At 34.9% G+C, this 25282-nt stretch overlaps 1 protein-coding gene across 1 annotated transcript; it reads left to right on the forward strand.

Annotated features, from left to right (window-relative positions):
• The first annotated feature begins 7564 nt into the window (after window positions 1-7564).
• LOC129882620 (UV-B-induced protein At3g17800, chloroplastic-like) lies at window positions 7565-13401 on the forward strand. Its single transcript, XM_055956999.1, has 2 exons — window positions 7565-8098; window positions 12313-13401. Exons 1-2 carry the CDS (start codon window positions 7725-7727, stop codon window positions 13112-13114), a joined length of 1176 nt encoding a protein of 391 aa, XP_055812974.1. The 5' UTR covers window positions 7565-7724; the 3' UTR covers window positions 13115-13401.
• Window positions 13402-25282: the final 11881 nt, after the last annotated feature.

A 25282-nucleotide genomic window follows, 5' to 3' on the forward strand; every position in this document is an offset into this window, starting at 1 on the left:
CAACATTTAGGGCTTTGCAAGCATAATATATGGATAAAGAATCTGTTCACGCCTTTGCCATAACACTACACAAGAGCTACCCTACTCGTATCACACATAACTTTGAATAATTATTCCCAATCAGGTGCAATGATGATAGCTGCCAAAATTAGCTTTTCTTTCAACTCTTCAAACACCTTCAGACAGGCTTTATCAAAAAAAAAATCATCTCCTTCTCGATTAGTTTGCCTAATGGATATGCTATTTTGAAGAAGTCTTTCATGAATCAGTGACAAAAACCAGTATATCCCAAAAAGCTTCTAATTCCCTTAACAAAGATAGGAGGGGCCAACGTTTCAATTACCTCAATCTTTGCTCGGTCGAATTCAATTCCTTTGTTTGACATCTTATGTCCTAACACTATGCCTTGTTTCACCATGAAGTGACCTTTCTACCAATTTAGCAGAAGACTGCATTCTTCATACCTTTTAGGACGTCACCCAGATGAGCCAAGCAATCATCAAATGAGTCACCAACCACCGAAAAGTCATCCATGAAAACTTCAATTGTGTCCTCTACCATGTCTCAAAATATAGACATCATGGAAGGTTGAAAAGTCATCAGTGCATTACACAATCTGAATGACATTCTTTTGAAAGAGAATGTCCCATAAGGGCAAGTGCAAATGGTTTTCTCTTGGTCTTCGGGTGCGATTGAGATCTGATTGTAGCCCAAACAACCATCAAAAAATAGTACCATCCTTTACAAGTAAGACGGTCTAGCATTTGGCCAATGAATAGCATTGAAAAGTGATTTTTTCTGTCCATGCATTCAACTTGCGATAATTCATGCATACTTTCCAATGAATAACTGGCACCATCGGAGTGAGATCATTCTTTGTATTTGGCATCACAGTGGTACCTTCCTTCTTTGTCACACATTGAACATGACATACCCATTTACTGTCAACAGTCGGGTAAACTACTCCAGCATCTAACCACTTGATAATCTCCTTCTTGACTACCTTTCACATAGGTGGATTAAGTCTGTTTTGGTGTTCAATGCTCGTTTTGCAGTCTGGCATGAGTTTGATTTTGTGAGAACATATACCAGATAGGATGCATGTGATATCAGCTATGGACCATCCAATTGCACTTTTGAAGTGCCTCAAAATAGATGTTAATGCTTCCACTTGCCTTTCATTAAGATCAGCTACTATTGTGACTGGAGAGGTGTTGTCGGTCCCCAAGAATGCATATTGCAAGAGAGAAGGAAGGGATTTTAGCTTTAATATTGGAGGTTCATCAATGGATGGTTTTGCAGGCGAGGTTGCTTTATTCTTCAGATCTAAGTCTAGCTTCTTTGATGAAACATTGTATTTTCCCATACCATCAAGTTCACTAACCATCTCCCCATACTTCCCAATGCGATCCCCATCAAAATTCATGATCACAGTAGCTAATGCTTCAACACCCAATCTCTCCTCACAAGGTATCTCAGGTTGCACTTCATCAATAAGATCGATCACGGACACTACCCATAGATCATTATGGTGATTCATTGAATGACAAACATTGAAAATCACTTCTTTATTATTCAGTCTAAACTTCAATCGTCCGGTCTTCATACCAACAAAGCACGTCCAGTGGCCAAGAATGGTCTTCTCAAAATGATAGGAACCTCGAAATCTACCTTATAGTCGAGAATGACAAAGTCTACTAGAAATATGAATGATTCGACTTTACTAGAACATCATTAAAAATGCCTATGGGATTCTTCATGATATAATCTATTAGAAGGAGTTGCATTGATGTTGGTATGGGGACTCTCAAGCCCAACTATCGAAATACTGCTAGCGGTATCAAATTAATGCTAGCACCCAAGTCATACAAAGCCTTGGCGAAGTTGAATGCTCCAATAGTACATGGTATAGTGAAAGCTCCAGGATCCTCCTTTTTCTACATAAGTGAGAGAGTAGCTATTGCACTATAGAGATGCAAGTTTTCGGTCAGTTTAAAGCTCACAATTCTCTTCTTTGTAGCAAAATTGTTCATAAACTTTGTGTACTCAAGCATTTGCTCCAATGCTCAATCAGAGGAACAGTAATCGAGATTTTCTTCAATATGGAGATGAACTTGTGATACTTTTCATCCTCTGCTTTCTTTCTCAATCTCTGAGAAAAGGTGTTGGATGTCGCGCCATGGGAATTGGAGTTGAAGTCGCTTCTTTTCTTTGTCAACCTCCACATTAAGCTTTTTATCCACCTTTGAGGTTGCTCAGTGCTCAACCTTTTGCCCTCTACTTTCTCATCAATTTGCTAGATCTCTCATCCCCACTCAAATCAGATTCATGTGCATCATCTACAATCACTAGCATTTTGGTGGATCCACCGTTTGAGCACTACTTCGGGTGGTTACAACCATGTATTGTCTGTTATTTTTAGGATTTTGAATTATATTGCTTGAGAGCGTTCCTTTTTGGCATGGATTCAAAGACGAAGAAATACGACCCAGTTGTTGCTCAATATACTTGATGGATGTAGCATGCAACTCTACTTTCTGATTCATTCCCGAAAGATCACTGTGTATCTCCTTAAGATTCGCCTCAGTAAAGCCATACTTTTTCATCATCTTTGTCATCATGTCTTCAATCTTTGCAAGTCCAGATCCTCCATCTCAATTTTCAAGTAGGATGTATACACCACTCTTTTCGTTTCTATTATTACCTCTCCTTACCCAATGACCTTCTTTGTTTTGCTCATGATTTTGATCTTTGTATCCATTCCGGTCAGGAGCGGAGCTACAACCCATCAAGAGTGTTAAAGTGAACAACCTTCGTGGAAAATTAGATTATATATATATATATATATATATATATCAAAATTAATTAAATATCAATATATAGTTTGTTCTGCACAATCTTGACATGATTAGAGCCTCTGGCTCACCGGATGAGAGCGGCATGCAAGAGGAAACAAGGTTGGAAGTTCGAATCTCATTCTTTTTAACTTCATTTATTAGTCTCAAGTTATATTCTCTTCACAAGAGTTCTTTTGTGGGTCCACTAAGTTTCTTTTTAATTCTACAATTTTTACCCTGCCCCTAAGAATCAAAGTTATACTATTTGACTCTTCGTTAGGACTATTAGATATTATTTCCTCCATCACAATTTATATGACATTATTTAATTATTTGTGTAACTATAAATTATTTTATTAAAAATAAAAAAGTAATTTTGAAATTGAATTATTTCTTTATAGATAACATTTTTTGAGATAAAAATAATATATATATATATCACATGAATTAAGACTAATAAATACTTATTACTTATCAAATTTAATTGCAACTTTAATTTAGATATTTATTTGTATTAAATAAATATAAAATGATATTTGAAATAAGTTTTCACCAAAAAAAAAAATAGAAGAACATATTATGTGCAATTACATATATATTTCATTCCCATCTACGTAGGTTATTAGGAGATTTGGACTAAAATATTTTCATAATGGGTTAATTTCTTCCATAATTTTATAGATGAATCTGGAGAACTAACTATTATATGAAACTTTTGATTAGGATTTTCACATATCTCTATCAAAACACAAGAAATTTAACATCCATTAAAATTAAGAAGTAGAAAAATCAAAGATCGAAAATAACTTTAGATTTAAGAAAGAATCTATAAATTAGTGTTATTTTATAGAGAATATGTGTGATACGTGTTCAATAAAAATCTCGATGTCCATTATAAAACTATTATTTCAGTTTATACAATTTATCGTGTATTTTTATAACTAAAAGCAACCCATACTGAAGAATTTTTTTAAAAATGGATTGTATTTGGTGGAAAACAAATTATTAACATCATTCGTGATTAAGTCTCCAGGTTGAGCAAGATGGATGTGAATCCTCTAACTAAAATTTTATGTTAGTTACTTGTTTAAATTTTGCACACCCTTCATAAAATGCCTGACTCCGCCACTGATTCTGATTGTAGTTGCTATCACGGTTGTAATGTTGTCACGGTTGTAATGGCCTTCTCGGTTGAAGTTGTTGTAGTTTCGACCTTAATTTCCTTGATCTTGGCGCCAAGAATCCTGATTGAAATCTTGGGTGTTATTCCGGAAACCCCCCGGTTGCTCGTTCACATAGTACACATCTTCTCATATCCAAAATCATCATGTATTGGTGCTCTCCCCTTGTTGGTCTATTATATTACCTTTTTCAGAACCTAAGTTTTTGAATGCCAACTTAAATTCCATTCTCAATTGTGTTATTTTTTAGAGTACTTCTTCATTTTTTATCTTTGAGTTCTGGTTAGTGAAAACCACAAAGGAGCTCCTCGTGGTTTCAATTTTCCAATTGATCCATGCTTTGTTCATTTTAGCAATACAATCAAGTTTCTTAGTAGCTTCCTCAAAAGCGTTTTCCATGAATGCTTCTCCAGTGATGGTGTCTATCACAGCTTTTCCGTTGTCCTCTAGTGCTCTGTAAAATATATCAAGAAGCGACTCATCGATGATTCTGTGATTTGGTACACTTCTTAGATACTTTACAAACCTTTCCCATACAACACTAATTGTTTCTCTAGCATCTGTTGGAAATTGTTGATTCTATCATTCAACTTCAGTTTCTTTGACAACGAGAAGTATTTTTCAATGAAAGCCTCATGTAAATTCTCCCAAGTAGTGATGGAGTTGTAAGCTCAATCAACCAAGGAGTTGCGCCATTAGTAAGTGATAATGCGAACACTCGTAATCCAATCACATCCATGTTTAAGTCTAGGTTACCAACACTATTCTTCAAACATACACCACATTATTAAAATGAGTGTATGAATCTTCAGATGGCAAGCCAGCAAACAATCCTCGACTGTGGAGCATCTGAATCAAACTACTTGAAACATTAAACTTTGCTCCAAGAGGTAATGGAGGTAACACAATGACACCCATAGTCCCAATAGCATCATGATTGACCCCATAGTTGTTTCATATGCCGAACTCAGGTCACTCTCTGGGTGGAGGACGTTCTCTCACTATCAGTTGGTTGTTGAGAACATTCCGTAGAGGATTTTGATGTGCAACTGCTTCTTGCATTCTGAGTCATTCTGCGACTTCTGCTTCAATTTTTTTACCACCATTGTTTTTCATTCTCCTTAGTTCTCTCTGAATTTTGAAATTAAATGGAATTAGGGAAATGTCTTGACTCTCTTATTTGGCATGCACTAGAACTCAACCTGTTTCAGCACAAACAAAAAGAAAAGAAAAGGTAAAATTAGAAAATAATGACTACTAGTCAAATAACATAATTTATATAATCCAAAAGACTTATTCCTCAGCAACAGAAGATTGAGTTAATTTTCAAGCTCAACCAACCATTTTAATTTAAAAATCTCAAGTGGATGAATCAGAATCTTGAGAATCTGGAAATAATGAGTACTAGTCAAATAGCACAATTAATCTATCTAAAAGCCTTATTCCTTGACAATGGCGCCAAAATTTGATACGCCCAAAATTGTACCTACCTAAAGAAATATAAAGCGGTGCTTGACCAAATATAAAACCTAAAAGAGGTTAGTATCGATTCCACTAGGAATATGGTTTAGACTTAGGTTAATCATTTATTATTTGTATTCGTAGTAGGATTATTTTCTTAAGGGGGGAGGTTGTATAAAAATAATTAATTGATCCATTTGCAAGAATCAAGTAGCAAAGTAACAATTTAATGTGATTGATTTAAATAAAAGATGAAACTAGGGTATGTGTGTTCCCCACGAATCCTTAACTAAGTAGAACCTTATATTAGTAATTCCTGTCTAGTGTGTTGCACGCAAGATCTATAAGTTAATTTCGCCTAGGTCTTTGGAAATAAGTGATTATCACCATGCAACAAGGTCCGTCTACGAGTTTATGTTTTACTAACCCTTACTAGTGATCCCAAATTAGCTATCCTTTGGTCCGTTCAAGCTATCAGATGAGGGTTGACAGCCTCAAATATCCGTTGTATAATCCATTTTCTCATCCGTTACCTTCTTGCTCCGGCAAGTAAAGATAAGGAGAGTTCTAACATGTGCACTCGTTAAAAAGCAATCAAAACAAAGGAAAAAATAATACATGCATGCACACAATTCAAGAATTACATTTTATTAGGTCTACGTCGTTAATTCTTCATTGTTCCCACAACCCTATTCATGAAATTAGCTACTCATAATTGAATGATCATAATTCATATTAATTTGGTCAAGATAAATCATGCACTTACAATAACGATTATGAAAATTCAAAAGCTTCAATTGAATTTCAAAGTAAACGTCCATGATAAATATCGAAGAATTCAAGAATTAAAACCAAAAGTAGTATATGCTTCAATCTCAAACTCCAAAACGTACGTAGCATAATAAAAAAATACTAAAAATATATTTATAGACAACTTATACTAAATAAAATGAATCTAGGAAAAATAGGTCGGTTTAAGTTCTACGACTCGTTCCTACAGATCATAGGACACTGGACGAGTCGTTGACCCAGTCGTGGTCACAGCTTCAAGCCAGTTCTTCATCTATTTTCTACGGGTAGCTTTCTACGGCCCGTAGAAATTTCTATAGCTCACAACTTTCAATCATAGGCCAAGTCTTATACTTCATTCACTAGTCATCTTCTACGGTTCGTTTCTACGGCTCATAGACACCTTTGTAACTCCAGACTTGCCTTCAGAGATCACATTGCTTCTATGAATGTCAACTACGGCTCATAGAACTTTCTACAGCTTGTAGGTTGGCCTCGTAGAAGCCAAATTGCACCTGCAGCTCACTGAGTTTTTTAATCTTCATCACCACAACCTATTTTCCTGCAAAACAAAGACAAACATAATCAAATCTACTAACAAATGCTTAAAAGACATGCAAATTTTTAAGTTTAAAGCATTATAAGTACCTTAAATCCGCGGTACATCAAAAGCCCGTTGCATCTGGTTTCTAGCTATTGATCTGGCTTACCTACTTGTGAGATATAGTAGATGTGATCATGATCTGAAATTTTGGATCGTGATACATGATTATTAATTACATGTGCCTTGAAATTTGAAAAAGTCCATTATAGTTGCATAGGGCACATTTTATGCGCTATGTAATTGTCTTTTTCTTAAAAAAATAAATAATTAAAAACTCACGTAGCAAATTTTGATATGGATCGTTAATCAAGACTACTATAACACACTAAATTAGTGTACTATACGTTGAAAGTGTAAATCTTATTTTGACTTTTTATTTGGCCAATTTTATATTTTTATCCATTATTTAAGTTTGGAATTCAAAATTATGAAATTATCAAAATAAATATGTATTTCATTTAAGTATGAAGTCATCTTTATTAGAAAGTTTTATCCTCTAATATAAAATTTTTTGGTACAAATTTAAATTTAATCGAATTCCAAATTAGATCGGACACCAAATAATATTTTTTTTTTTAAAAAAAAAAACCTTAGGAAAAGGGTGTGAGGGAGAATGGAGAGGATCCACCACGGTTCAATAGTACAAACGCTTTTTGGCTTATTATCAGTGGATAAGTCAATATCCTTATCCACTCTCCCACTTTCTTTGTTTTTTTCCTCCATCATCTCTCCCACTTACCTATCAACCTCTCCACCATATACCCAACACATGATCAAACAAAACTACATACATAACCCCACTCTCTCTGTTTCCAAATTACTGAAAAGGGTTTTTAGCCAACTGCTTGTTGAATGGACTGCGGCCTTTCCTATACCAAAATTTCCCTTCACCAATCTTTACCTCTTACGGTGAAGACTTTGTTATCATCATCAACCTGTTTTGCTTTCAACAATTCCTTCTTCGGAAGTTCTTCTGTCAGTTGTAGGAGATCCTTGTTTTTAGTGGCCAGTGGTAGTAGTAGTAGTAAGTGTGAATTCGGTGGCTTGAACGCGCCGTTAGAACCTACAACGCCGGCTGGGAGGCTGTTGATCACTGTGCTTCTGAATGATCGTAAGTACTTCCATGTCGCCGTTCAGAAACAGTTGGAGCAGTTGGCTTATCAACGGGATGAAGCTGTGGCTCGGATGAATCTGAGCTTGGGCTCTGATGAAGCTTTTCTTCACAGGTTCGTGCTTCCCTTTTGCCTTTTTACCTCGCCGCCTTTCACTGTGATTTTGCCTTTTTCCGTACTTATAAGTACTTGTTTTTATCCTTTATCAAAAGTTTGGCTTTATTGTCTTTAATTATCGCTACTGCAAGAACAACGCCTCAGTATATTTGTGTTGGCTGTACGAATCCTCTTATACTTACATGATTCATTTTTATATCTTTATGCTGATAGTTAACGGGGGCTCGGGCACTCGAGGGGTAACCTAGTGGTCAATAAAGTGGTTGAGAGCAATGAGGTCCCAGGTTAAATTCCATAAAGTGGTTGAGAGCGTCCCAGTCCTAGCTCCCTGGTAATTGTTGCTAGTGGGAGATAGTAGGTATCTCGTGGAATTAGTCGAAGTGGGCGAACGTAAGAAAAAAAAAGGTTAACTGGCTTTCGGGACCAGCAGTGAAAGCTTATATGCCCACCAAAGCTTAGACCGATGAAAAGAAATGTTGCATTTGAACTCTGATCTTTCTAGCTTCCTTGACTAACATGCACTGTTTTTTGACTTCACTATCCACTGTTTGTATAAACAAGTGTAAAGATTAAAAAGTAAAGGCACTTTCAACTAACTTTCTAGAGTTCTGTTATAGACCAGAGGAAATTCCCCTGCTTCTCTTCTCTTGAAGATTGTATCTAGAGATAGAATTGTATGTGTAGAGCACGAATAAAGTAAAGGACTTAAATAGATTTATTTACACGTATCTTAGTAGGTAACATCGTCATTGATTTGTTTCATAGGTACATAGATGATAGAACTTCTGAGTCTCACATAGAGTGCCGGTTTCTTTGTTTTGGATTACTGAGTTTAATGGTAGAGAGTAATTCCTTGATTTATTGGGTGTTTATCATGCTAAAAGGAGGATTCAACTGGATAGACTTGGACAACAGATGCTGGAGCCTGGAGCAAAGTTAGCATAAACGAAAACTCAACTAACCACTAAATTAGTGAAAGAGGGGGAGATATTTACATGTACTTAAATATTTGCTTGTGGTTGATTGACAAAACCAATTTAATCCCCCCCCCCCCCCTCCTCCTCTCTCTAGTTCCATAATTCAGCTATACTTGTAAAAGAAAATTCATAGTTCAGGTCTATACACCTTTCATCTTCCACCTACTCAAAGCCTATTGTTTACATGCCTGTCTTTCATCTCTACACTTCTCCTTTCTTAAAAATGTTTAAGAAGATTATGTTATCATCATTATCTTCATTCACTAAATTGTTTCTGAGATACTTGGCATAGCTATCTTACATTGATGCTTGCCATCAGAAAGGATAGGATGAGGTGCAGTAGAAATTTACTACTATTTTGTGTCAACTTATAATAGCATATGAGTTTCTTCGTTTGGCTTGATTAAGCTCTTTTTTTTATTATTGAAGAAAGACCACCGTTTTTCTGTAAGTGTCTTCGAACTACATTACCTTTAGACTGCACTGTTTTGGCAATGCAATATATAACAAGGTTTTGCTTCAGTTAGTCATTCTCCTCAATGTTAATCAATCTGTTGATATGGATCATTTTCTTATAGATATGCATCAGTTTGTAGCTGTCATTGGCAAAGTTGTAATTGAGGATACAATAATTTTTTAATTGATTATGCACCCCAGAAATATCTTGTGTCTTGCATAGGAATGAACTTTTTTGAAACTTGAATAGAGATTACCCAATGATGACATGAGTTGATCAATGTGATATCTGGCACGGGTATGTTAAAGTCCATTTTCGATTGCAATAACCTGTAGCTTGAAATAAACCTACAAAAAGAACATGTGTCATGCAATAATACATTTGAACTCTGGTGTTTTAGGAGCTGAAAAGGCTCTATGTATATCATCTTTCACTACGAGAATCTCAGGTAAAGACACTAAGTACTACGAGAATCTCAGGTAAAGACAGTAAGTACTACGAGAATCTCAGGTAAAGACACTAAGTTTAGAATATATTGCACCATATATTTGGATATACTTAATAATTTCCTTGTTTTCCATATGCATTAAATATGCTTGTAGATTGATATCGTTTCTTGAGCCGTTCAACTGGAAATCTTTGCTACAAGGTTGTGTGTTCCTTGATCTAACTGCATCACATCTTTTGGGGAAGCATAGTTACTTGAGCGATGCTGGCAGAGACAGATGCAGAAATGCATTTACATAGGAACAAAAAGCGAAAAATTGAACAAATTCACTCTTTTGATGACATTTTGAAAGCTCTCAACTAGTCAATGAAAAGTAAAGGAAGACAAAGTTAATAGAAGGTAGCAACCAATCTGTGACCAATAGATTTTTATTTTCTCACATTTCCACATTTTCAACATCATGTCTCTTTTCTTTTGTCCTCAACTTGGTAATCTGAAGAATATGACTTTTGGTATTAAAATTCTGTAAATTAGAAACTCGTAAATTATAACGGGATAAGATCTTGCTAATTAAACCGAGATACCACTGGAGCCAAACCCAGATTGAGTTTGAAGTCTTAGAATGCAAAAAATTCTGAACTTCTGAGGGCGGGTAAAGCAGGATTGGAAGGCTTCTAGGTTGGCAAGCTTCTGAAGATAGTTCAGACATGAGAGAGGAAAGTCTGTTGGGCTCGATGTGGCATAGCCCGAAATACAAATTTGTGTGGGCTCAAAGTGGACATTACATTTCAGGGACTTGGATCGTGAAAAATATGGTATTAGAGAGCCAAGGACCCTAAGCCCCTCTTTGGGAGGATGGGGGGTGTTATGTGACACCCATTTTGGAAGGGGCTGATGGGGTGGGTTAAGCAGGCTTCTAGGCTTACAAGCTTCTGAAGATGGCGTGGATGTGGCACCTTAGGTACATCCCTCATCGGAATGTGAGAGGAAAGTAAAGAGTCTTATAAGGCACGACTCAAGTTCACATGGTAAGCGCTCTTTTGGGATTTGATGTGACGTAGCCTGAATGACAAATCCATGCAAGCCTAGGCCTAAAGTGGACAATACGTGTCATGGACTTGGGTTGCGACACAATTGATCTCATCTACAACAAATTTCAACCTTCTTCTAGAAGCATGACATACAATAAGCGTGAGGATAAAAGCAGAATGATTTTTAACTGGAGTCATCAGAAAAGAAATATCAAATCCCATCAGAAGTTGATTAAAACAATTAGGAAGCTCAAATCCTCAAAATTTGAGTAAGATTATACTGAAATCCAAATATCTGGAAAGTGACCCATTTAAGTCTTCTCTAGTTCTAGTGCGTAATAAACAACAAATCCCAAATAAGATACTAGTTACTAAATTTATTGTGCTCACCACAACTGAATGAATGTCAAGCATACCATTCAGTAAAGCTGATGGTATAGGAGCATAGCTTGTTGTAGTCTGACCAAATGACCGATTATCATTAAGGTGGTCGGCTTCATTTTCTTTTTTTCTTTTCTCCATTAATCTAGTTGTCCAAGTTACAATTGCAAGTAGTAGTGCAATGACAGAAAACTCGTTCTTGAGAATATAGTCCAGTTTAAAGGATGTCTTCAACATGAGATCCTCATTGAAAATAAGCTGGTAGTGCAACAACAATCCAAATATAGTCATCATGGAACTTAATAAATTAAGAATTTATCCGGTTTTGCATTCTATGATTTCAAATTCAGCTGGATTGGTATTATGGTGCAATTAGCATGTTCTTGTCCCATAAATGATTTTCCAGTATTTAATTTGTAGGATTTCAAAAAATATTATTTTTAAGAATTGTAGTAGTAAGTTGAGTAGAAATGTAAGAGACATGACGATGAACGTGTGGAACATGGGAGAAAGTGAAAATGTTGTGGCCACGGATTGGAGGCATCTTTTATTGACTTTGCCCTCCTCTACTTTTATTAACCAGTCAGGAGAGCTTTTAAAATAACACAGAATGTTTTTGTTCAAAATTTGGTTTCCTATTCTATTTTACTTGTGCAACAGCTCTTTGAGAAATGTAACTATTTTTGATATTATACCAGGAAACACTGGTGTGAGCTAGACATATCCATTGTTTTGGTGTCTAATTCATCAGTGAAATGACTAAAAATAGTAGGTAAATGTTTGTTTCTGTGCGATGATGGTAGGATTAATTGCTTGGACGACTCATTGTTAGATTACCCGATACTTGTTCATCTAGATTTAGACTATCTACGTCTCCTGTGTCGGATTTACTGAGGTTGAATATGATGTTATGCCAGGAGGATTGCTGAAGTAAAAGAGCTGGAGTGTGAAGCTTCTGTTGAAGACATTATGTACATGCTAATATCTTACAAGTTTTCTGGAATCAGAGTGCACTTGGTTCCCAGGCTTTCGAAATGCATGTACAATGGCAGGCTTGAGATATGGCCTTGCAAGGACTGGGAACTTGAGTCTATCCATAGCTGCGAAGTACTGGAAATGGTTAGGGAACATCTTACTACTGTTCTAGGATGGAAAGAGAAGTCAAATGTGGCAGATAATTGGACCCCTACTAAAGTACAAAAGTTCCAGCTCTGTCGAGTATATGTTGCTTCTGTTTTATATGGGTACTTTTTGAAGTCGGCTTCCTTGAGGCACCATTTGGAGCAGAAACTTGATCATATCAATCCTGACCGTGATATTGCTAGTTCCAACCAACTCTTACTTTCAGAAATTCGGTCCTTAGGATCGGAGATCGTTCCCTTTGGTCGCATCAGTGGCACAAGATCTACATCGTTGGGTCAAATACCACTTCTCTGTGAAAAAAAGCAAGACAAACTGAAGTATTATGTGATGAGTTTTGACCCAGAAACATTGCAGATGTGCGCAAAACTTAAGTCCAAGGAGGCCCTGAATCTGATTGAGAAGCATAGCTATGCACTTTTTGGTGATAAAAAAACAGGTTTGGTGGCGAGTGATGAAGTTATTTCGACATCATTGGCAAGTTTGAAGAGAATTGTCTTGGAGGCTATTGCTTTTGGTTCTTTCCTTTGGGATGCAGAAGAATACCTTAGGACTGTGTATAAGCTCAAAGAGAACTAACTTGGCAGTGGCATGATATGTTTTCTATTAATGTTGTCATATATATGTATATATACTACATAGAAGCTTCTGGTATCTGATACCCAAGGATTTGTTCTCTGGTAGACAATGTCAGAGGATATGCTTTGTAAATTTGAGTTGTATAGAGTGTGATTGGCGGAATCCATCAGTGGCCCCCTAAAGTTGGCACCAACTTTCACTCACAAACCTCAATTAGGCTTTGTTCATTTTAGACACTTCAAGTAAGGCCCCGATGTGTCATTTTGACACTTTTTGCTGACTTGGTACATTGCGTGTGCCGCACTCATTTTGAGCGCGTCAAGAGCGTTTTTTAAAAAAAAATATTTTTTTATTATATTTTTTCTTGTTCTTCTTCTCCATTTTCTAGCTACCATTTTTCATCCATGGTGAAATAGATTTGAGCCAAATATAAAGTGAATTTGAATGTCACAATATTTTCTCAAGCTTAAGCATCTTTTTTTGTTTTGTTTCCTTCTTCATCTTCTAAATAATTTGAAAAACATCCACAAAGATTTTTAAAATTCTCCAAATCATTTTAAAGCTGTCTTCATAAAATTTTTAAAATAGTTAAATTCTTTTAAAAGTTTTTCTAAAGATGATATGGATAGGGTTGAGGTGGATGTGGGGGAAGATAAAGATCCGATGGGGTGGGGGAGGGGTTGGGGTGGGTGGGATTGGAGAAGACTACGGGAGGGGTGGGTGGTGCTAGAGAGACCACTAGGAAGGTATGGGGGGTTAGGGGGGTTAATAGAAGTTGATTTTTCTTTTTTTAAAAAATTATTATTTGAATTAAAAAATGATACATGTCATTAAGTTATTAGTCATTTTTTTCTATTCAAAAGTCATTATTTGAAAATTATTTTTGATATATATATGCCACGTGTATTAGTTTAATTCGCCATTTTTGACACGTCATTGACGAGTACGTAACATACACTTTATATATTTGGGTGATTGTCAAAATGACACATTTGCGTTTTACTTGAGGTGTCTAAAATGAACAAAGCCTAGTTGAGGTGGTTAAGTAAAAGTTGGTGCCAACTTTAAGGGATACCGATGGATTCCGCCGAGTGTCATCCATAGCATGTTAATAAATCATGTATGGTGTAAAGCAGTTTCATGATTTCGTCTATTGACAAGTGCCCATACCCTTTCATTTTGGCCTGTACTAGCAATATGGTTTTACACGACTACGTCAAATATTTTTGCAGCCAAAAGAAGTCATGTTCCAGTGGCTGCAGCATCCGCTAATCCCCACTGGGATTGCTGAAGGATGAATGTATGGAGGTTAGTGTCTTGGTTGTGGAGAAGGCCCTCGTATCAGTCAACTCCTGCAGAGGGATCTCCATCCTTCCTGCAATCCATCACTTCAATAATTAAGAGTTAAGACAGTTGACCGCTCCTGCCATTGATGAAAGGTCAGTTTCATTCAAGAGTTAATTTTGAGATCCAGCTAAGAACTAGCTGTGTGTGTTCGTTAACAACCAGCAGAAAACTTGTCACATTTTCTAATGCGATGCTGGAGGACGAAGAGTTGTCGATTGTGTTTGCTTTATTCCTTTTCATTTCCTACTTGGTGTTTTAGGATAATATAATTAGGGTGTGTTTACATCGGTCAACCCTGTTTTTTAAATAATTTTCACCGAGCCTTAGCTGTTCTTACTAAAGTTGAAGCAATGATTTTAAAAAAATGAAATTTCACGGATTAAGTTGGGAGCTGCTTAGTTATAATAATTGCAATTAAATATTCTGTTGCAACTGGAAGGTTACTTCGGGGCTTAAGTGTAACACCCAGTGTTATTCTAGCCTAGATTAAATTCGGGAATCATGAGAAAGATTGATGAATTGGAATGAACAATGGACTACGAGGGAGGTCTACGATTCGTAGGTTGTTCAACAAGTCGTAGGAACGGTTTGTAGACCTCTCCAACACTTCGTGAAATTTCGATTGGGAGAAGCCTTCCTACGAGCTACTGTTACGAGCCGTAATCATTCCTACGAGTCGTAGGAATGAGTCGTAGAGCCTTTGCCTAAATTCTGAAAATAAAAGCCCCAGTACCTTAACTACGAGTTGACAGGACGATCCGTTGAAAGGATCAGGAATTGTAGAAACGACTTGTAGAGACCCCTAACACTTAGCCAAATTTCAGACCCTGAATGTCACTTCTACGAGTCAAGTTGACGACCCGTCAAGGAGACTACGAGCCGTAATAACGACTCGTATGAAAAGTTCAGAGACTTAGTTTTCTCTGATTTTTGAGGACCTGCAGGACAAGTAAGTCCTACGACCCGTCAAATTTTGGACAAGCTGTAGAAACGACTCGTATACGGCCAAAATTAGACTTTTTCGAAGGATAGTATGGTCTTTTTCCACCCTTTCCAATCAAAACCTCGACGTTTTGGGACTATTTTGAGTCCCTTAAGTGCGCCCTACGTGCTTAAGCCCTCATTAACACTTAGTTTATTTGAGAGCAAGGATTGGAGGAGAGAAAGAAGCTAGGGTTCAAGCGTTTACTCCCATCTTCCAAACTTTTGATTGTTCTTCGAGTCCAAGTATGTAAGGCTAACTAAAGCATGGTTTAAGTTCTTCAATGTGCCCCCAAGTATATGATTGATTGCGTAGTAGATATAGGCCTCCTACGAATGAATCTTTGAAAGATCTTTATAAATCCTAATATATTTTTGCATAACCTTGCATGATTAATAGTTTTCATGAATTAAACAATTAAAATAAATTATTTTATTTCTCCATACATGAATCCTATTTGAGTATTAACTTTCAATGTATTACACAATGATTGACTCTAAAAGTTTGATTGGTGAATGTTAATTGAACATGAGTCGAACTTGAGTTGGATAGTAGAAGTCTAAATGATTGTTGATGGGAGTTCTGATGATTCATGAATTAGTCTTGAAAAGAATGTCTAATTGAAAGAAGTGATGATTAAGATGATGATTGAGTTGATTAGAGTCCAATGTGACTAGATGGATTGATTTGTATAAACTAATTGATTTGATTCTTATGAGCATATTGAGTCTTGGGAAAAGTATTGGGCACCTAATTGGGTAAGAGTGTAGTTATAACTTAATTCTCATAAACTATGTTGCCACCTTAGGATGAAGGGTTAAACCTCTTAAGTCCCAAAACGATGGACTTTGATTGATTGTGGATCCAACGATAGTGATTCGTCCTTTACCTGGCAAGGTATTGGACGAGTGTGGAAAAGACATCGCTTCATTGTACATCACCGGCTCAAAGGTGATGGTTGTTGGTCAGAGAAACTCCCAATTAGGATATGATCTTGCATGATAGGATTGTTAGATTGAGATTGTAGATGATTGAGTCGAATTGAGAAACATTTGCTAAATTCTAAATTTTTGCATTTCTTTTGAGTCGATTGATGAGCCTGAGGTAAGTATTTGTTGACTGTTTCTCCTTCCTGACATTTTACATACTCGTAAATTTCATGTACTGACGTCATTTGGCCTGCATCGTTTCATTATGCAGATACAGGTGTTAGAGATCCTCAACAGGCGCATCGTTGAAGATCACTTCTACTCTCAGATTTGGTGAGTCCTCCTTGCATCTGGAAGCACTCTAGATTTGTTATCTTTTCTTTGAGTATTTCTTTTTGGGTAGCCATGGACTTGTCATTGGCATCTTCTAGATAGTATTAGAGGCTTCATAGACAGATAGTGACGGTGTTGATTCATTCTTTTCGTTTTCAAAACTATTCTTTGACATGGAGTTGAGTTGAGATTTGGTTAAATATGTTATTCTTTGATGAGTTGATTCGATTTGCCCACACGATTGTCCCCCTTTTTGTAATTTAAGTCTTCCGCTGAATGAATGAATGTGTGATTGGACCAAGTGGTTCACTTGAGGACCAACAATGGTCTTCGAGTGCCGACCACAACTAGAGTAGCCTCTCGGGCCGTGACATTAAGAGTTGAAAAATGCAGTAGTGTAGGTAATATGAGTTTAAAAGTCTTAATACCTGATAAATGCTTCTTCACTTGGTCAATCTCTAAACATAAACCTCATATAAATTAGTTAGGATCTTCCATTTGGAATTAAACTTAACTTGACGACTTTGTGTTGCTTAAATGTGCGGACCACTACTATCCTATATAATTTCAATAATTAAACCGTATAAACTAATCACATGAACTCAACCAACTTGTTATCCTAACTATTTAAATCTATCAATATGTTTATGTTTCTTGCTTTCTCATCCTTTCCTCCTGTTTCAATGGCGCTCCTCTTCTTGAACACTATATTCTCAACGTTAGGTACGTTATTCAGCTTAATTATTCGCTTATTTTTTTGTACGTCAGCCTGTGCATTCGTGCTGATGATCCAAGCACTTAAAGTTCCTGGCGAAGTCATCCAAACTGGATTGCAAGTCATAAGAGATACCTTCAAGGGATGTCTGGAATGTCTGCTGAATCTTCTGTTACAAGTATTGAGTGACGGAGCATCTTCTTTCTTTGATCTTCTCAAGAAAAGCCTCGAAGATTTTTTGTCTACCATGATCTCAACCATGGAAGAAGTAATAGAGAGGTTGAAAATTTCATCAGCAGATTTGTCAAAGGAATTGTTGCAGGTTCTTGAAGGATTACAACAGATGGTTTGTAAGATGGTGGAGGATTTGTTGAAAAATTACGTGGATGCTGTAAAGTATGTCCTTCAAAATGCTTGATTGGGCTTAGCAGTTGGCTCAAGGAAAAAATGAGAATTGACCTTGTCCTGATCCTGATATATATAAATCAATTTGTGCAGACTTATATTTTTAATGCTGGGAACCAGTTCAATTGTAAAGAACTATTTTATCAAATGAAGAAGTTGTGTTTCTAAGATAAATTTACAAAACAACAAAATTCTCAACGCGGAAGAAGAAAATCATTTTTGGTCTTATACTAATTGTGTGTGTGCATTTTGCGTGTATTTCGGCGTCAATTATTATTATAAATTTTATTGCTTACATATATTAAAAACACTGTTCATATACAAAATAAAAAATAAATTATACAAAATATATAGCTCGAGGAGACTTTTGAGGATAGTTAGCTATGTCAAGAATCAACCGGGGCAAGTCAATACTTTTATCAATGAAAAATCAAGAACAAACCCAAGCTTATTGTGATTTTAACTGAGCGACATGTTCTATGGGAGTAGATTCATTTTTAATCCTTTAAATATAACCTTGAGCATATTTAATTTCTTAACTTTACTAAAGTAAAGCATTTTTGATCTTTCTAACAGAACCATTTAAAAATAATAGTGCTAAATTTATATGATACCCACATGACTTGTAAAATACAAAATCCACTGGACAAACTCATTTCCTTTGCCCCAACTTCACAGCGAAGAAACACTTCTACAAGAAGAAGAGAACTCAAGTGAAGTTAATTTTTTTCTTTTTCAGCAATGATTATTACATCATAATAGGGAAATAACCAATTATGGTAGGATTTTAGCAAGAAACACCATTTAGATTTTTATTAAACTTAAAAAAGTGACTCTTCATTGTATATTGATTTCGTTTTTCATTCTGTAGCATATTTATTACTCTAAATAGCTACTACTTGACTATATTAATCCTAAGAATTGAATAAGACAAAAAGAAATAAATATGCTTCCATCAAGAAAGAGATAGCATTGTCAGTTGAAATTTGCACTGTTAGCAAAATTGTTTCTACTGTTAGTTTTTAATATTGTTCTGTTAGAGAGACCAAAAGTGTTTCACTTTAGCAAAGTTAAGGGATTAAATATGTCACGCTCCGAGCCTATTTCCTTAACGTGGTCGTCACTCAGAATCATTGCTAGTCCCGAGCGAACTCTCTGGCTACCGAGCAAAAGACTGAACACTCACGTGAAAGTTTAAATGGTAAGTAACCATCAAAACATTTTAAACAATTAAATCACTTGAACATACTTTATGCAAGGGTCATAAAGTAAATCAGAATAATAATAATATTGTTTAGAGCAAATAAAAATCAAAACTCTACTGACTCAACTAACTTGGGATTTTTTATTAAAGGTGATAAAAAGTTTCAAAACTAAGAAAGAGCGACACAAGTATTAATTATTGAGTAAATGTTGTTGGGGTGAGGAAGCACCACAACTAAAGTTTGATATGATGAAAATAATGAAAATAAATTAGACACGAGAATTTTACATGGAAACCCCTCTAACTGATAGAAGGGAAAAACCACGGGGTAGAAGGATCTCACTATAAAAATATGGAGTACACAGCTCTCAAATACAAGGAGAAAACAATAATAAACACTTCTCTCTTGTAAAAGGAACAACTACTAAAGAGGACACTCAAGACTAAAATATTTATCTTGGTGTATAACTCTCTTTGTATTTTTACTCTCTCTTTCTGGGATTTTTGGATGATCTAAATGAGGGCAAGAGGCCCTCAATTTATAGGAGGATGAAACGCGTAAACGCGTTAATTAGAAGAAAAGTTGGGCAGTACACGTTTTCTGTTTTTCAACAAAACGTGTTGTTTCCTTTTTGCATTTTCAACTTTTCTTTTTGACTTGCCTCTTTTCTTCTTTTTCTTCCTCCTTTTTTTGACTTTCTGTCTTCTCTGTTTTCTTTCAAATGTGACAATTTTAAAATTAATGTTAATGATGCTAATTTTAAAATTTTAAAATTTTATTATTTGCACAAAGGCCCTCCCACTCCACCCCAACCCCCCTCCTCCTCTGCCGCCCTCCCACCCCACCCCACCCCTCCTCCTTCTCTACCGTCAACATCATTTCTACCCCTCTTATTGCCGCCGCCGTGGTTCTCACCATCATCAACTCCTCCTCTTCCTCCATCACCACCAACACCACCACTATTCACTACTAAAAAACTGCCAAAAAATGACAGAACAAAAAGCGACGGACTGTGTCGCAAATAAAATGCGACGGAGAAAATGATGCTGTCCGTCGTTTTTTTTATTTTTAATTTTTTTTTAATAGGAGCGACGAACACTGACGCCTAGTCCGTCGCTTATTTTGGCAAATATTTCTGCTAAAATTAAATATTATTTTTATATAAATATTTTATATATTTTATTAAAAAATAATTATTTATAAATTAAATATTAAGACGGCGTCCGTCGCTTTTATTTTTTATTATTTTTTTTTAACTTAGCGACGGACTGGGTCGCTAAGTCCGTCGCTACTGGTCAAAATATTTGGTCAACATATTTAAAATAGCGACGGACAATGTCGCTTTGTCCGTCGCTTTTTGGTAAAAATAGCGGTCAAATATTTTTTAAAAAGCGACGAACTTAGAGACGCTGTCCATCGCTTTTTGTTAAATATGTTCAACACAGATCATTTTTTTTCAGTTTGCTCTCTCTCTCTCTAAACTCTCTATTTCTCTCTGTCTTCTCTCTAAATCCGTCCCTCCCACTGCCGTCCCACCACCGCCCCACCACCGTCTCTCAGTCCTCCGTCAGTCAACCGCCGTCGCCGCCGTCTTGTGGAGATTTTGGACTATTATTCATTTTTAAGAGGTTAGTGCTTAAACCTAAACTAAATTTTAATTTTTTTTATTTGTCATTTGTTAATTAGTTGATTACATTTAGTTTGTTGTAGTTCATTTGTATATTGGTTGTAAAATTAGTGAATGTAGTTATAGTTTTGATTTTAGGGCTTAATTTAGATTTGGGTTGTTGAATTAGATTGTAAATTTTTTAGTAATTTGTGATGTTAGTTAGTTAATTAGGTGATTACATTTAGTTTGTTGTAGTTCATTTGTATATTGGATTGTGAAATTAGTGAATGTAGTTATAGTTTTGATTTTAGGGCTTAATTTAGATTTTGGTTGTTGAATTAGATTATAAATTTTTTAGTAATTTGTGATGTTAGTTAGTTAATTAGGTGATTACATTTAGTTTGTTGTAGTTCATTTGTATATTGGATTGTGAAATTAGTAAATGTAGTTATAATTTTGATTTTAGGGCTTAATTTAGATTTGGGTTGTTGAATTAGATTGTAAATTTTTTAGTAATTTGTGATGTTAGTTAGTTAATTAGGTGATTACATTTAGTTTGTTGTAGTTCATTTGTATATTGGATTGTAAAATTAGTGAATGTAGTTATAGCTTTGATTTTAGGGCTTAATTTAGATTTGGGTTGTTGAATTAGATTGTAAATTGGATAGTAATTTGTGATTTAGTAGTTACTTAATTAGTTTATTTTATTTAGTTTATTGTAGTTTGTTTGTATATTGGATTGTAATTTAGGAAGTTTTGAAGTTTGAAACTTAAAGAAAAATATTGGAACTTAATTAGAGGCTTGAGTTTTAGGACTTTAGAACTTATAATTAGAATAATTTAGATACTTAAATTTTAGGATACTTAAATTTAGAAGTTGAACTTAATTAGAACTTTGAAGTTGAAATTTTTGTTTACTTTAGAAATCTTGTTGAGGTTAAACTTCCTTTTGAACTAATTAAGCTAATGTTGAACTTTAGAATAACTTAGATACATGAATATAGAAAATTTTGAAGTTTAAAACTTAGAAAAATATTGGAAATTGGATACTTGAATTATATATAGGACTTTAGTTTAGAACTTACAATTAGAATAACTTAGGTACTAATTTTGAACTTTAGGTTTGTATAATATTTGAAATCTTTAGACTTTAGAACTAATTAAGCTAAGTAGAGTTAGATATTTAAAGTCATGAAGTTGAACTTTAGGACTTTTGTAGTTAAACTTAGAAATTTTTTAGGTTTGTATAAATTTTGAACTCTTTAAACTTTATAGTTAGTTTGAATAATTTAGATACTTGAATTTTATGATATTTTAATTTATAACTTCAACCTAAATGTCATGAGGTTTGTAACTTAGTTTTTACTTGAATTAATTATAACTTGAATTAATTTGAAATTGAAATTAATTATAACTTGAATTAATTAGAACATGAAATTAATGATAACTTGAATTAATTAGAATATGAACTTAATTATAACTTGAATTAATTAGAACTTGAACTTAATTATTATATAAATTAATTAATTATAACTTGAATTCATTAGAATATGAACTTAATTATAACTTGAATTAATTAAAAATTGAACTTAATTATAACTTGAATTAATTCGGACTTGAACTTAATTATAACTTGAATTAATTAGAACTTGAACTTAATTATAAATTGAATTAATTATTATATGAATTAATTAATTATAACTTGAATTAATTACAATTTGAATTAAGTAGAGCTTGAACTTAATTATTACATGAATTAATTAATTATAATTTAAATTAATTATAACTTGAACTGAATTATTATATGAATTAATTAATTATAACTTGAATTAATGTCAGTTGTAGTCTCGATGAATTGTAGTCTTTATGAACTAATTACGCTTGAATATATGTAATTTTGTAGATGGATCATCGTTTGTGGATGTATAACAATCATTATGAAGTTGGTGGTAATTTGAAACCTAAATTTATTGACGGTGTAAGAAGTTTTATCGATCATGGCATGACACTTGATGTTTTTAAGCGAAATGAATTGGTTAGGTGTCCTTGTCGTGAATGTAGGTGCTTGAAATTTTTTAATCTAGATATAGTTATGATTCATTTGTATGGTAATGGATTTAAGCCTAGATATTTTGTATGGGTTGATCATGAAAAAATAAATGGATTATTGAATAATATATTTTATAATCTGCTATCCGTGGATGAATATAATATGTTTGCACCACATGGTCAAATTAGTGTTGAACATGATAGGGTTCTACATGATAGAGTTTAACATTATACATTTCAACATGATAGAGTTCATGAAATGGTTAATGATGCGTTCGGAGTTCAAGGTGGGATGGAACCCGAATAATATTTTGATGAAACTCCTAATGAAGAAGCAAGACGCTTCTATCAACATTTAGAAGAGGCTAGTCGTCCACTATGTGAAGGGAGTCTGCATTCTGCTTTGTCAGTTGCAGTCAGGTTAATGAATATTAAATCAGATTGGAGTATTCCTCATGCGGCTATGGACTCAATGGTTGATCTTTTGGGCGAACTGGTTAATCCTGAGTTTAACATACCTAAGAACTTCTATCAGGCAAAGAGATTAGTTTCCAAGTTAGGATTGTCGTATGATAGAATTCATTGTTGTGTTAATGGCTGCATGTTGTTCTACAAGACTGATAGTGAATTAGAAAATTGTAAGTTTTGTGGACAAGATCGTTATAAGAGGACTCCTGCTGGAAAGATGGTCCCAATTATGACGATGCATTATTTACCTCTTATTCTCAGATTAAAAAGGTTATATGCATCGATGAGGTCTGCCCCACATATGAGATGGCATCGTGAATATAGAAGGCCGTCGGGTGTCTTGTCACATCCATCTGACGGAGAAGCATGGAAATATTTTGATAACATGTATCCTGATTTTGCTAGTGAACCAAGAAATGTACGATTGGGGTTGTGTGCAGATGGCTTCACACCATTCTCTAATGCTGCCTCACCTTATTCTTGCTGGCCTGTATTTCTTACCCCGTACAACCTTCCTCCTGAAATGTGCATGACAAGTCTGTACATCTTTCTAAGTTGTGTTATTCTAGGTCCTCGCAATCCTAAAAGTTTGATTGATGTCTATCTACAACATTGATAGATGAACTTAAACAATTATGGTTTGAATGAGTAGTGACTTACGATATATCAACTAAGCAGAATTTTGTTATGCGTGCTGTTTTAATGTGGACTATTAATGATTTTCCTGCATACAGAATGTTGTCTGGGTGGATGACTGTTGGAAAGCTTGCTTGTCCTCATTGCATGAAACATAGTAAGGCATTCACCTTAAAGCATGGAAGAAAAAATCCATGGTTTAATTGTCATCGTCAGTTCTTGCCAATGAACCATGAGTTTAGAAAGATGAAACATGCATTCAAAAAAACAGGGTTGAAAATGACCCTCCACCTCCATCACTAACAGGACATCAAATTTGGGAGAGAGTTTCTCAATTGCCTAAAGTTACAGAAACTCCACCATCTAGACTTCCTGGATATGGTGTTGAACATAATTGGACCAAACAGAGCATATTCTGGGAGTTGCCATATTGGAAGGATAATCTCCTACGATATAATCTTGATGTAATGCATATTGAGAAAAATTATTTTGACAATTTGTTTAACATAGTGATGGATGTTAAGGGCAAGACAAAAGACAACACAAGAGCTAGAATGGACTTACAGGAATACCGTAGGAGAAAAGAATTGTGGTTACAAGAATTACAAAATGATAAAATTGTCAAGCCTAAAGCCAGTTATTCATTCACATTGAATGAGAAACGTGATATATGTGAGTGGATTAAAAATTTGAGAATGCTAGAGGGATATGCTTCGCATTTGGGTAAGCGGAAAGATCTGAATGAAGGAAAGTTAATAGGTATGAAAAGCTATGATTGTCATGTATTCATGAAAACATTGATTCATATCGCTTTTAGTCATCTACCTGACAGGATATGGAACCCAATCACAGAGGTAAGTCTTCTCTTTAGAGATTTATGTTCTGGAAAGTTGTTGGAGAGTAGTTTAGATAGGATGGAGGAAAATATTGTTGTTATTACTACAAAGCTAGAGAAGATTTTTCCATTTGTTTTTTTATGTGATGGAGCATCTTCCAATTCATCTTGTTAAAGAAGCCCGCCTTGGAGGTCCAGTTCAAACAAGGTGGATGTATCCATTTGAGAGATAACGGTTTTCTTATATAAGTAATTAATTTATTCTTCTTATATATACTATAATTATTAGTTAACATATATTTAGGAAAATTGGAAGCTGCAAACAAATAATTAAATAGAGAGGAAAAATCGAAGGCTCAATTGTTCAGTCTCATATTGCGAGAGAAATTGGTGACTTTTATTCCTATTACTTTGGGGATGAAGTTCCATGCAGGAGAAATAGGCCTAATCGCAATGATGAAGGTGATAGTGATCCGATGTATCCATCGATTTCAATTTTTAATCATTGTGGTCGAGGATCTAAACAATATGGAAGATGAAGCTTTACTAACATGGAAAGACAATCAATCGTGACCCATGTATTGCTTAACTGTCTAGAAATTCAGTCATATATTAAGTAAGTATGAAATTAAATTATCAAATTACATATTAATAA

This window comes from Solanum dulcamara, chromosome 3 (genome assembly GCF_947179165.1).
Source record: "Solanum dulcamara chromosome 3, daSolDulc1.2, whole genome shotgun sequence".
Lineage (NCBI taxonomy): Eukaryota > Viridiplantae > Streptophyta > Magnoliopsida > Solanales > Solanaceae > Solanum > Solanum dulcamara.

Coding starts and splice junctions, on each gene's coding strand:
- LOC129882620 (XM_055956999.1), top strand. CDS start 7,725: ATGGACTGCGGCCTTTCCTATACCAAAATTTCCCTTCACCAATCTTTA. Junction 8,099..12,312: donor GATGAAGCTTTTCTTCACAG/GTTCGTGCTTCC, acceptor ATGTTATGCCAG/GAGGATTGCTGAAGTAAAAG.